The 12,515-nt window shown below is 45.5% G+C and overlaps 1 protein-coding gene across 2 annotated transcripts in view; it reads left to right on the top strand.

Moving 5' to 3' along the window:
• Nucleotides 1–11,873, top strand: part of ARSA (arylsulfatase A) — a 238,674-nt gene extending 226,801 nt beyond the window's left edge. For both annotated transcript variants that reach the window (XM_085653771.1, XM_085653772.1), the window contains exon 9: nt 11,146–11,873. In XM_085653771.1, coding sequence (XP_085509897.1) covers nt 11,146–11,450 — 305 coding nt within the window. In that variant the 3' untranslated portion in view covers nt 11,451–11,873. The remainder of the gene's footprint in view (nt 1–11,145) is intronic.
• The last annotated feature ends 642 nt before the right edge of the window (nt 11,874–12,515 follow it).

The following is a 12,515-nucleotide window of genomic DNA, read 5'->3' as shown; positions in this document are numbered from 1 at the left end:
CTCTACTGGCCTCAAACCAGATAGGTGATCACAACTAATTGGATTGTTTTCCATGTACACTTGTAGCTGTCTTGTAATCTTAATTTCCTTGATTAACTCCTCCTTCCTACCCGATCCCGTGAACCATGCCACCATCCTGTATTTCCTAAAGAACCCAGATCATGGTTATGACTTCTGCTTCCAGAGAGGAGAGGAATTGCTCCAAACAGGCTGCCCAGTCAGCGTGCTGGGGCTGTTTATGCCTTTGTCCTTTGTTCTGCCTAGGTAATTCCTCTGTGGTCACTGATAATCAAGAAGTGATGAAACATTGAATCAGAGGACTGATTGCTGAATAATAAGCTTGGGCTGTGTGTTTACAAATTTAGGGCTACACGCGATGGGCTACGGTATTGTCATTCACCATTGAAATCACCAGAAACTACCAGAGCAAGGCTTTAATAGTTTTTCATAAATTACCTTGATCTATTTTAGAACAAAGACTTTGGGGATTTATGTCTCAAAATTAATCGATACTTTTTCATCCCCAAATAAAAAGGTTTTTTCACAACTTATGTAAAAAGGTAAGGTGGCCTCAAGCTGGCTCCTGGTTTTTGTGCTTCACCCAGTTGATCATCTGTGTGCCCCATCAAAGAAAGAACACCTTATCAATTTGCCACATCCAGAAAATTATTTAATTGTGCCTCAGATGAGAAACTATTCATGCTGGGGCTGGTAAAGTAGTTATTTCTCTTTCTTTTGAGGGACAACATTAATTACCGTCATTTGCGGGGAGCGTGGTCACAGAAGATAGTGGATCGGACGTGAAAGCTTATCGCCCCATGCTTAATCCTCTGCAATCCTGAGAAAGCACTAGAAATGACCATATCAGCCTCAACAGATGTCCCTGACCTGAGCGCTCCCGCTGTGATCATCTGGGGATCGTTTGAGGCCCAGAAACAGACTTCCGGTGCATGGCGCAGGCCATATACCGAAGTTCAGTGGCCATGTTGAGAGGGTGAGCTGCGTGCCCCAGTCATGATCCATAGCCGGCATGACATGAGGTGAGGGTGCGACCTGCAGGCCTCTAGTCGATGGTGCAAAAACGAAGCATCAGCCATGTGAGACTTCTGCCTGGCCGTGGGTTTGAGAGCACTGCAATTGACCGTGGTCAGCATTGAGGCATTCATCTGAGGCGGTGACCGAACTTGAGAAGTGGAGACTTATCTCCCCCTGCCGGCAGTCTGACAAATGTAGATTGTGAATGGTGGGAAACATCCATTACAACGTAGTCATTACAGCAACCTTTCTTTACAATGCATACGTTAGAACGCAGCGGCCTTTACATCGCATGCCACTACAACGCATTATAAGGTAAGTAATGGAGATTTTTTTAGTATTAGGGTGGATATGGGTTTTGGGGTACATGGGAATAGTAATTTTTACCCCTACACTATCCAACACTTTCCCTACTGTTGAACTCACTGGAGTAGGAATAGTAATGTTTGCCCCTACACAATCCAACACTTACCCTTCTGTTGCACTTACTGGAGTGGGAATAGTAATTTTTACCTCTACACTATCGAACACTTACCCTACTATTGCCTTAAAAGTATTATGCGTTGTAATGGTATGCGTTGTAATAGTATATGTTGTAATGGAATGCGTTGTAATGGCAGTTTTAAAAAATGCGTTGTAATAGCATGCGTTGTAAAATCATGCAAATTAATGGAATTTGTGATGTGAAGACTGCGTTGTAAAAGCATGCGTTGTAATTGCTTGTGTTGTAATGTCATATATTTCTGAATGGCTACGTCACCCGGGGGGGGAAACATTAAAGGGGACAGCCGCCTGAAACTGAACACAGACAAGACGGAAGTCCTCATCCTGGGCTCCTCACCCTCCGCCTGGGACGACTCCTGGTGGCCCCCCGCCCTGGGCAACGCACCCAAACCGACAGACCACGCACGCAACCTGGGCTTCATCCTGGACTCCTCCCTCTCCATGACCAGACAAGTCAACGCCGTCTCCTCATCCTGTTTCAACATCCTGCGCATGCTACATAAGATCTTCCGGTGGATCCCCACCGAGACCAGGAAGACGGTCACCCAGGCCCCCGTCACCAGTCGACTGGACTACGGCAACGCCCTCTACGCCGGTACCACCGCCAAGCTCCAGAAGAGACTCCAGCGGATCCAGAACGCCTCGGCGAGACTCATCCTCGACGTCCCCAGACGAACTCACATCTCCAGACACCTGAGAGACCTGCACTGGCTCCCGATCAACAAAAGAATCACCTTCCGGCTCCTCACCCACGCACACAAAGCCCTACACAACCAAGGCCCAACCTACCTCAACAGCCGCCTCAACTTCTACGCTCCCAAACGCCACCTCCGCTCGACCAGTCACGCCCTCGCAGCCGTCCCCCCGCATCCACAGAGCGACAACAGGAGGAAGATCCTTCTCCCACCTGGCCGCCAAGACTTGGAACGCCCTCCCCACCGACCTACGCCTGACCCAAGACCACCTCTCCTTCAGGAAGAAACTCAAGACCTGGTTGTTCGAGCAGTAGCGGTCCCCCCCCCCTTGGCGCCTTGAGACCCTCCGGGTGAGTAGTGCGCTTTATAAATGCCTATGATTGATTGATTGATTAGTGTTTCTCCACTGCCTGGGTATTAGTATTTTTCAGTGGCCACCTGGCTAAGCACTAGACACGGCCAATACGAGCTCTCAAGCTCTGAACCTGGGTGGATGACATTATGTCTGGCCCTTGTTGGGAGGTGTTTAAGTGGGCTTGCTCTCCCTCTGTTCATTAGCAGCGGATTCGCTCCATGGTGGCATGGGTGCAACTCTAAAATTGTATGGCTGTAGCCCCAATGCAAAATGCAGAGCACCGGATGGCAAATACATCACTGTGCTTCCCTGTGCATGATATTGGTTTCAATATTGTTGTCAGTGGTTAGTCTTGAACTGCACTGAACACTCGAATCACCCGTAAGTTAATCCTACCTGTGTATTGCATAAAGTATGAATAAACTTGCAACAGTTTTTTCCAACAAATAGTGTGTGGTCTGTTTTGTGATATGCAAACTGTAGGTCTGTACGTAGGCAATAATGTAAAATCACATAAGTGCTAGGGAGGGAAATGCTAGGGGCAAAGAGTGCAAGACCAACTCGCGGTGAGGGCCTACGGGATAGGCACAAGTTGCTGTGGCTCAGGCACTGTGGTGCGGGGCAGAGTCACCAGTGTGAAGCTCCGATGATGCTTGTCAGTGTTTGGTCCCAGGGACCAGCATTGCCCATGTTTGATTTGGTATCTGATGGCCCAGGGAAGCAGATAAGATAGGAGCTGGAGGAGATGCCAAATCGCCTACCTTGTATCGCACAGGTTGCTGCCACAGGGCTGCTGATTTGAGTGCTGTGAGGATAAGCGGAGCCCATCTGCACCTGTGAGAACTAGGAGCCACCCAGCATATCCTGTGAGGATGGCCTCTCCGTCACCATCATGGAAAAGAAAGAGCTGGCCAAACCGCATTAGGGCATCAACATGACGCACTACACAACGCCGAAGGCCCCTCTGCAAAGGGCAACGCGGACAACTGAGTTTCAGAGGGTACAGGAGCAGGACAATCCCTTGGAGGAGTTTTCTATATCAGTATTGATGGCAGCCATCCATGACAGACGAATGTCCTTGGCAGGGGAGCTAGGGACAGTCTCTCTAGATGTGTACTCTCTGTACGAAGACCTATGCAAGGTGGCGGTAAAGGTCCATATTCAGTTGAAGGTACGGTGTTGGAGCTTCAATCTGAGGCTAAAACTCTTAGAGGCCAAATGGCTGAATTAATTGCGACAGCAAGGATTTTAGAAGTCAGAGTGGAAGAAACCACTTCCGCCGCAACAATCTTCGTTTTTTGGGGGTTTACTGAGCAAGCGCGAGAGCACAGCATACAATCCTTTCTCAAAGACTGAATCTGGCGAGAGCTCAGACCTGAAGATATATCAAACATATTTATTGCTGAGAGAGCTCACTGGGCTCTTACAGCCTCCACTGGTGCCACCCCTACAGCCCTAATATCACGCATTCCAAATCATAAAAATTGTAATTGCATTTTGAAATCCTCCAGAATGGCGGGGCAGCGCGCTGTTGAAAATCACGCCATAACCATTTACTTGGATTACACTAGGGCGGACCAAGTACAGAGGAAAACCTATGTTGATTTAAAGCAAAAACACAGAACTATGGGCCTTCAATACATGTAGTTTTTCCCAGTGCTCCTAAAAGCTATTTTCCAGGGTAAGAGTAACTTTTTTTGAAAACCCGAGAATGGGTGGGCCTGACTTCAAATGTAGGACAAGGCGGGGCCAGCAACATGGAAAACTTTTTCAGCATCCGAAACCGAGTTGGAGGAAGAAAAGACGCAGAAGGAGATGGTTGCCTTTGCCCTGACAGGCTCCTGGCCAACACTGGATAACAATTTGCGAGGATGGGACAACGGATAGGAACGAAGCGTCTTTGTCGGCCAAACTTTAGGTCCCCGTAGACAGCCTTGAACTGATTGCTAGACATGGAATCCATTTCAGCAAAATAGATATCACCCCTTAGCGAGACTATCTGGCCCTTGCTGCAAAGTTGCTGCCGCCCTGGCAGGTGGCTGGGTTCTCCTGGTACTTCGCACATCAGGAGGTACAGGTATTTGGGTCTAGTGTCACTTGCGCAAGACACACTAGGTGGCAGGGAGCTGCTTGGTATGCTCTTTGTACTCCCACCCTCAGGAGGAAGAGATGTGGTTTCCCCCCCCCTGTGGGGCAAACCCTACCCCCTGCTACTGGCTGCCTAATGTGGACAGACGTGCTCCGTTTAAAGGTACCCTGACCCGGGTTGCTGTTAGTGGGTTGGATGTTGCCAACAAGTGTATTTCTTTTAGTCTTTCTTTTCTGTCCTCAATATCTGAGGGCTTCTATTAGTTCAAAGTGTTAAATGATCAAATTCTGGAGGGGGCTGGAGGGTGGGGAGATGTACACTTTTGTTCAGCATTCAGGGCGAATTAGTGATGTACATGAGTGGACCTGGATCTGCGCTTGAGGTGGGGGTGGGGGTGGGAGTGGCATTATGTTTTCTTTTGAAGGAATTATGTTTTGTTATTGTTTTTGTGAGCCAATTAATGGTTCTTTAGGATGGCTGATATTGAGACGCTGACTGTAGCTTAGGTGAAATTGCAGAGCGGGCTGTAAACCGGGCCTGACCTGGACAGAGACTCACTCTAAACACTCAGGGTCTTGTTACGATGTCAGACGGATGACACCGTTGCGGTCTCGGGACTGACCGACTTCAGGTCGGTGGTCACGACGCCGCTATTAGAATGCGACCACACAGTGTGCGGTCGCATACTCCCATTTCTCTATGGGAGGTTGTTCTACAGCCGTAAACCGGCTGTAGCACAAGCTCCCATAGAGAAATGGGAGTTTCTGTTAATCCCTGCACCATGGTGCCTGCCACACGGTGCAGGGATTAACAGGGGGTCACCATAGGTGCCTCCTCGGCCCCCAACCGGAGGCCACAGGGAGAAGGGTACCCTGTAAGGGCCCCCACATAGTCTCTTTCGGACAGGCTTTTCTTCTCAGAAAGCCCAACATGGAAAGCCTGTCAGAAACTGACATCGTAAGCCCGACATCGGAAACGTCGTCCTCAAGGATTACGGTGAGGCCTCCGACTGGCCGACGAGCTCCTTTAGGCCGTCGGATTCCAGCCGCAATGACCGGCCAGTTTCACTTTCGACCCCCTGTATTGTAAGGAGGCAGTCGGAAGTGAAACCTATGACGTGACTCGGAAAGCCTCCGAACTGCGATCGGAGACTTTACTAGCCATATCGTAATGAGGCCCATATTGTGGTCATGTCTAGGGTGTTAATAACCTGGAGCGTCCGAGGCTTTAATAACTATCTCAAACTTTATAGTCTATTCCTAATTCCGCAGGTACACAGCTCACATTCCAGTGTTGAAGGCAACCCTTCTGCTTAAAGTCGGTGTGGTGAAACTGATAAAGAGGTGGAGGGGGAGTAGGTTTGCAGCCACAATCTCTGATTATGCAAGAGGGGTGGTGATTTGGATAGTAGCTGGGGTCCCCCTCACTGAGAGGATGGTACACTCAGACCCAAAGGGTAGAAACTAGATTGTGGATGGAATACTGGATGGATTTGACACCAGCCTGGTTAACAATTATGTCCCAAACATGGATGATAGGCTCTTCTTCCCCAAAGTGATGAGACTCATTGCTCCATACTTGGGCATGCAAATTATTCAGGACACATGGCCTAGACTGGAAAAATACACACATACATTCACACACACAATACAGGAAGCGGCCGTTTCAGGAGGAAGACAAATCCAGGAGATTACTGGCATGGCTGCTTAAAAAGGAAACACTCTAAACAAAAATACTGCCCTAATATGGATGGAGTGGACATCCTCACTAGGGACCGAATAAACAAAGTTTGCACTGAATACCTACAGATGGGATTTGCCAAACCCCACTTTGTGTGAGACTTCCCTGCAAAGTTACTTTCTGGTGACAGATCTAGCTAGACTTAAGGCAGGACAATGGCAAAGCATTCTCATTGGAATTAGAAGAACTTAAAGAAGTCCTGGCAGAGTTGACACGCAGCAAGACACGGGGAGCAAATGGTCTAACAGTTGAGCTCTATCAGGCTGTCCCTTCCACACTACTGAAGAATTTGCTGTGTGTTTTTATGGAATCTAACAAATAGAGAGTCAATAAGAGAGGCAGGGATGCTACTGATGCTGATGGAGGCAAGGGATCCGGCATGTCTCTCCTTCTATTGATCACTATCAATGTTTAATATTGATATTAGGCTACTGTGCAAGATACTGGACAATTGATCACTGCAGGTTGTCCACATGCTTGTTCACTCAAATCAGATGGGTTTTGTCCCTAGGAGGAGTACGATATATAATATCAGGCAGCTGACACACATTATGCACACTGTCGCGACCCAAGATGAACACATAGCACTGGCAACCTTGGACCTGGAATGTACTTTTTAACACAGTCGGATGGCAATAATCTGGGCAACCCTAGGATATGAGATGTTTTGATTCTGGCTGCAACATTTAACCTTCTGTTACCCAATCTGTTTAGAAATGATGCTTCATCGCACCTACAACAAATATTTCTAATGGAAGGTGCATACAACTGATTGGGCTCAGGAGTGCAAATTGCCCTGAAGAACTGACCTCTGCAGAATGGAATAAAGCCTGCGAACAAGCAAGTCAAGTATCCCCCAATGCACACTTTAAACTTATACAGTTTCACTTCTTACACAGAACAAACATGACTCCTAAAAACTCTCCAAGATTTATCCTGCTACGCCCACTAGGTGTGGGAGATGGTGACAGCCCACCACAGACTTTCTTGACTGTGCCTGCGATTGTGGGATTCTGGGAGGAAGTGGTACACGCCCTGATCCTAGTTGCGGAGCTATATTTGGAGGACAGAAACACCTGAAAATGACAACTAAATAGATTTCATTGGGTGTGGTTCTGCTGTGACATCGAATACAATACAATGGGTGACATGTCGAGCCCCTGAGGTTAGACATTGGAAAAAAGACTTAGTGGAGCGGTCGATAGTGTATAAACAAAACATGAAGCTTACCTGATGAGATGACAATATTGCAGATAACTTAGTGGATTGGGAAAAATACTACATAAATTACTGCATCCCCCTGATAACAGGCCCCCATGAAGGGCAATGGTGGGAGGACCTGTGAGTCAAACAGGATGAAAACTGGTGGAGATGGGACTTTTAGTGTCTACGTGCTGTGTGAATTGGGTCTTGTATTGTAATGACTTCTCACTGTTTGAAATTATGGAAACAGCAGTTTTTCTCAATGCTCATGTTGCCCTGTGTTGGAAATGGCCCTTTCTGCAGGGTTACCCCAAACATTTTGCCTTCCTTCTCTGCTTTTTGCAGAATTTGTTTTTGGCGGCTCCAGGACTCTGGGCACTTTATCAGTGCTAAAGTGCATATGCTCTTTAGTCTAAACATGGTAGCATTGGCTTATCCTCAATTGACATATTTAATTTACTTGTAAGTCCCCAGAAAAGTGCATTATATGTGGCCAGGGCTTGTAAATTAAATACTACTAGTTGGCTTGCAGCACTGATTGTGCCACCCAGTCAGTAGCCCTTTAAACATGGCTCAGGGCTAACACTGCAGAGCCTGTGTGGGCAGTTTTAAACTTCCTTTTCGACCTGGCAAGTAAATCAACTTGCTAGGCCCAAACCTTCATTTTATTGGATATATGTCACCCCTAAGGTAAGCCATAGGCAGCCCTATGCTAAGGGCTGGGTGCAGTGTATTAAAAGGGAGGAAATGTACTTTTGAGTTTTATATGTCCTGGTAGTGAAAAACTGCTACATTCGTTTTTTTACTACTGCAAGGCCTGTCTGTCCCATAGGTTAACATGGGGATTGCCTTAAAACATATTTTAAGCGTGATTTCCCATTCGGAGCAGATGGAGATTTGGAGTTTTTTGTCTCTGGACTCACAATTTAAAAACGCAACTTACTGTGAAGTTGGTTTTTACGTTGCAAGTCTGAAAATGGCACTTTTAGGAAGCTGGCATTTTCTTACTTTAACCATTCTGTGCCTCTGCCTGTCTCTAAATACACGTCTGGGTTGGGGTGACAGCTGGGCTTTGTGTGTTCTCTCTAGACAATCCCACAAAGGGAGCTGGTGTGTGACATTTGCATCCCAATGGCCTATCACAGTGTTGATGGGCCTTCCTGAGGTAGATTGGGAGGGAGTAGCTGACACTTGCACCTGAATATGGCTGTGCCTGTCTCCACACAAAGAGCTGCACACCCCCTGTAGTTTGTCTGGACCCAGGGCAAGAAAGGCAGGAACCTTGTAATCTTCAAAGGACTTTTTAATGTCTCCCTCGCTTCAAAGGCACATTTGGGTATACATACTAGACCCCTGACACGACCAAATCAGAACTCTACTGGAACCAAGGACATTCTGCCTGAAGGAACAGCTACTGCAGGAGGGACTACCACTTTGGTGCTTGCTCTAGTGTGTTGGCCTGCTGATTGCTGTATTGTAGGAGGGGCTGCCACTGCAACTTGCTCTGCTGTGTTGGCCTGCAGCTCCTTTGCCTGGGAGTGAGAGGGACTAGACTTGCTCTCTGCATCCTTCAACTCAAGATTCCCCAAGGGCTTGCTGGCTTGCCTCTAGTTCTCTGAAGTCTCAGGATCACAAAAGACTTCTTCCAATTCTGCTGATGCTGCTGGACTCTGCCATCTGTGATTCCTACCCTTGCCAAAGGTGCTCCCTCCAGTCCTGGGCCTCAGAAGTAGGTTTCCCGCACTACAGCCTCTTTAAATCAAGCTTTTAAGCTCTTCGTGACTGCAAAAAGGCCAGTTTGCTCCGGAACTCCATCACTCGCACAATGAATCAGCACAAGTGGGCACACGTTTGTCTGTTCACACTGCAGCATTGATGCTCGCAACCACGAGGCACTAAGTTGTCTGTCAGTGACACCTGGCGGCTCTTCGCGCCCCACGGCCTATCACCAGTGACTCTCACCGTGCTCCTGGTGAACTGTATTTGACCCGTGCTCCATTGCAGAAGGCTTGTCTTTGGATTTACCCCATCCCTCATGACCTCAAGTAACCCTTCAGTGCTAATGACTTCTAAGCACTGTTTTGGGATTTAATCTTTAAACATTCATATCTCAGCTTCTACCAATTGGATTTTTGATGTTTTGGTCTTGTTTTAATCAGATAAATATTCTCCCACTCAAGTGCCTAGGTCCCCTCCTGTGCGCTTCAGCAATATCAGTAATACACTTGCATTTTCTGGGAAAACAATCTAATCTGCAAACTCCCCTCCATCTTTTTGCTCAAGGACAAGCTAGGTATTAATACATAAAAATATCAGGGTAAATATAAAGGCTGGTGCAGACTCCAAGGGCAGTAAAATTAGCTGAACACATCTTGTCACTTAATAGCCAAAAATGGGTTGTGATTTAATGTGTAGTATTTAATTCAAGTAAGATTTATATGTTTTTTCCTATAGGCAGGGTTGTGGTAGCTACACTTTATTTATGTATATTAAATCTTGGGACTTGTGGACATATAATACTAATTTTTGTTAAGAAGTATGAAATGCAGATGTTTGTGTAAGTTGCCGTAAATAGATAAACATTTGAATGGAGGTGCTAATTTGCTTTATTTGTTAGCACCTGTTAATGTGCAGGATTGGTAAGCTCTATACGTCTGACAACTTAGTTATAACACAGAGCACAGGTCATGTGATTTTAGGAATGAAGGACTAGAGGACGAGAGTTTGTCAGCAATTGAGTGACCATTAATGGTCAATCACTTCAGTGGGTCAATGCACCCGCTTCAGAGGGCTCACAATGAACCCAATTCACAGATCCATTTACACATGGAAGTCAGATTTGCAGGCATAAATGACTTGAGTTAAAAATTCTGATTATCCACAAAAGCACAGTATTACCTAGATTAAATATTATTGCAAGTGAGTAAATTGCATTCAGTCGGTTTGGAGTTTACATGCGAGTCCACTGTATCCTAGAAATGTCTGTAACTCCCACAGGGAGTTTTCTTCCCATGGGAAACACTTTGAAATAAAACGCCACTAATGATAGGACTGCTTCTTCCCACTCCTCCCCTTGAGGCATTTGCTCCTGTCTGTGATCGAGGTAAATCACTCACCTTCACAGTGTGTGAAAGGGAAGTAGGTAGGGTAATGCCCACTTCCAACTGCTGCTTTTAGGTTTACACTAAGAAGTAGCTTCATTTGAGTCAAATCCCTTTAGCAGTGCCAAACAGCTTTTACCACTATTATTGACCCTAACGGAAAGTCACATAGAAATGAAATCATATTGTTTTGATGGACATTAGTGTTACTTCATTAAAAAAATTTCACATTCTGCCGTTCTTCTGTCGGGAAAGGAGCATTTTGAAGGAAGATTAAAATGAGTGTCTTTATTTCCTTTTTGTTCATATCAGGGTAGGTTTATGCAGCATCTCTTGAGCTGCTTTTGTTGTTGGTGGCAGATTGGAATGTGTTGTGGAATGTCCTAGGTTATCAGTTAATTATTTATTTTATCATTGATCCAGGTTCCTCACACAGTGAAACCACCCGAGATGAAGATTGTCATATTACAGCCAAGCTGACTCCACATGACCCACCACTTCTTTTTGACTTGGAGTCAGATCCCGCTGAGAACTATAACTTGTTGGCTAGTGGAGTAACCCCTCACTTGCAGCAGATCCTGGAGATCATTAAAAGGGAGAAGGAAAACTTTGAGACCGAAATGACATTTGGCGAGAGCCAGATTGCAAAAGGAATTGACCGTGACTTGGAGCCTTGTTGTAACCCCACTTGCACTCCAAAACCTTTGTGCTGCCAGTGTAGTCGATGATACAGTCCATTTTATTAGGGAAACACTCCTCCTTTAGGCACCATCGATTGGATAGTTAAGAATGTGTTTCATTTGATGAACAAATATATTTCCAGATATATGCCTTAATCACTGGTACCTTCACTTCTATTGCGTTTATTAGTGGACCAGCCTTGGGCAGAAGGAACCAAGTGGAGTCCAGTCTGATGGAGCCAGCTGTTCACTTATTCTCTCAACCTTTGAATTCTCTAAAACAACTTTCTATATGTGCTGTAGGTAACTTTGTTACTTAATGCCTTCTATTCACTTTTCTATGTATCCAGGAGTGCCACTAAATGCAATAATGTGGCTTTGCTGAAATATTTCATGCTGCATTTTTCTAACTTTCTAATCGGAGCATCCAGTTCCTTCTGTTGCACAATAAAAGAATTTACATTTTTGAAACATTGGATTCATTTAAAATGTTTTCTAAGTTTGGGAAGAGATGCGGTCTTTGAGAATAAAGATATTGCCATGTGGTCATGTTAAATATTAGATCGCTAACAAAAACCTGGGTTGATAGTTTACATTTGTTTGTATGTATTGGTTTCATTCAATACAAATTAGATGCATACTGTGAATTTTTATTCCACTTGTAAAAGTGATAAAAGTATAACAGCTTAAGATGATTGAGTGGCTCCTTGTTTCCTCAGTTTCAAACAATGCAGCTCTGTACTCCCTCGCCAGTAGGAGGCCTGCTTCCCTCTATTTTCCCTACCTCTGCAGTAGTGTAGATTATTTCCAACCTCTTCCAAGCAGTCTAGCTATTACCAGTGTTCTCTGTGGCAGTGTGGTAAGAGCTATTTCACTCTTCCCTTGGTAATATTGCTCTGTAACTAGAAAGTGTTCTGAAGTGTGCTATGGGTCTGTTGCAAAATATAAACCACACAAATATTGTTGTTCTAAATTAATACCAAAATATCGACAACTAAGATGTTTTCTTTGCACACATATAATGTAAAGTGATATATTAATTGTAGAAATATGTTGTTCCCAATTATCAATGTTCTATTGAAAAGTGTGTGTGTATAAATATATATGTGTGTA

The sequence above is a fragment of the Triturus cristatus genome, chromosome 4_1 (genome assembly GCF_964204655.1).
Source record: "Triturus cristatus chromosome 4_1, aTriCri1.1, whole genome shotgun sequence".
NCBI classification, from domain to species: Eukaryota; Metazoa; Chordata; class Amphibia; order Caudata; family Salamandridae; genus Triturus; species Triturus cristatus.
The sequence above is the reverse complement of the archived record's forward strand: the minus strand, read 5'-3'. Positions and strand labels throughout refer to the sequence as shown.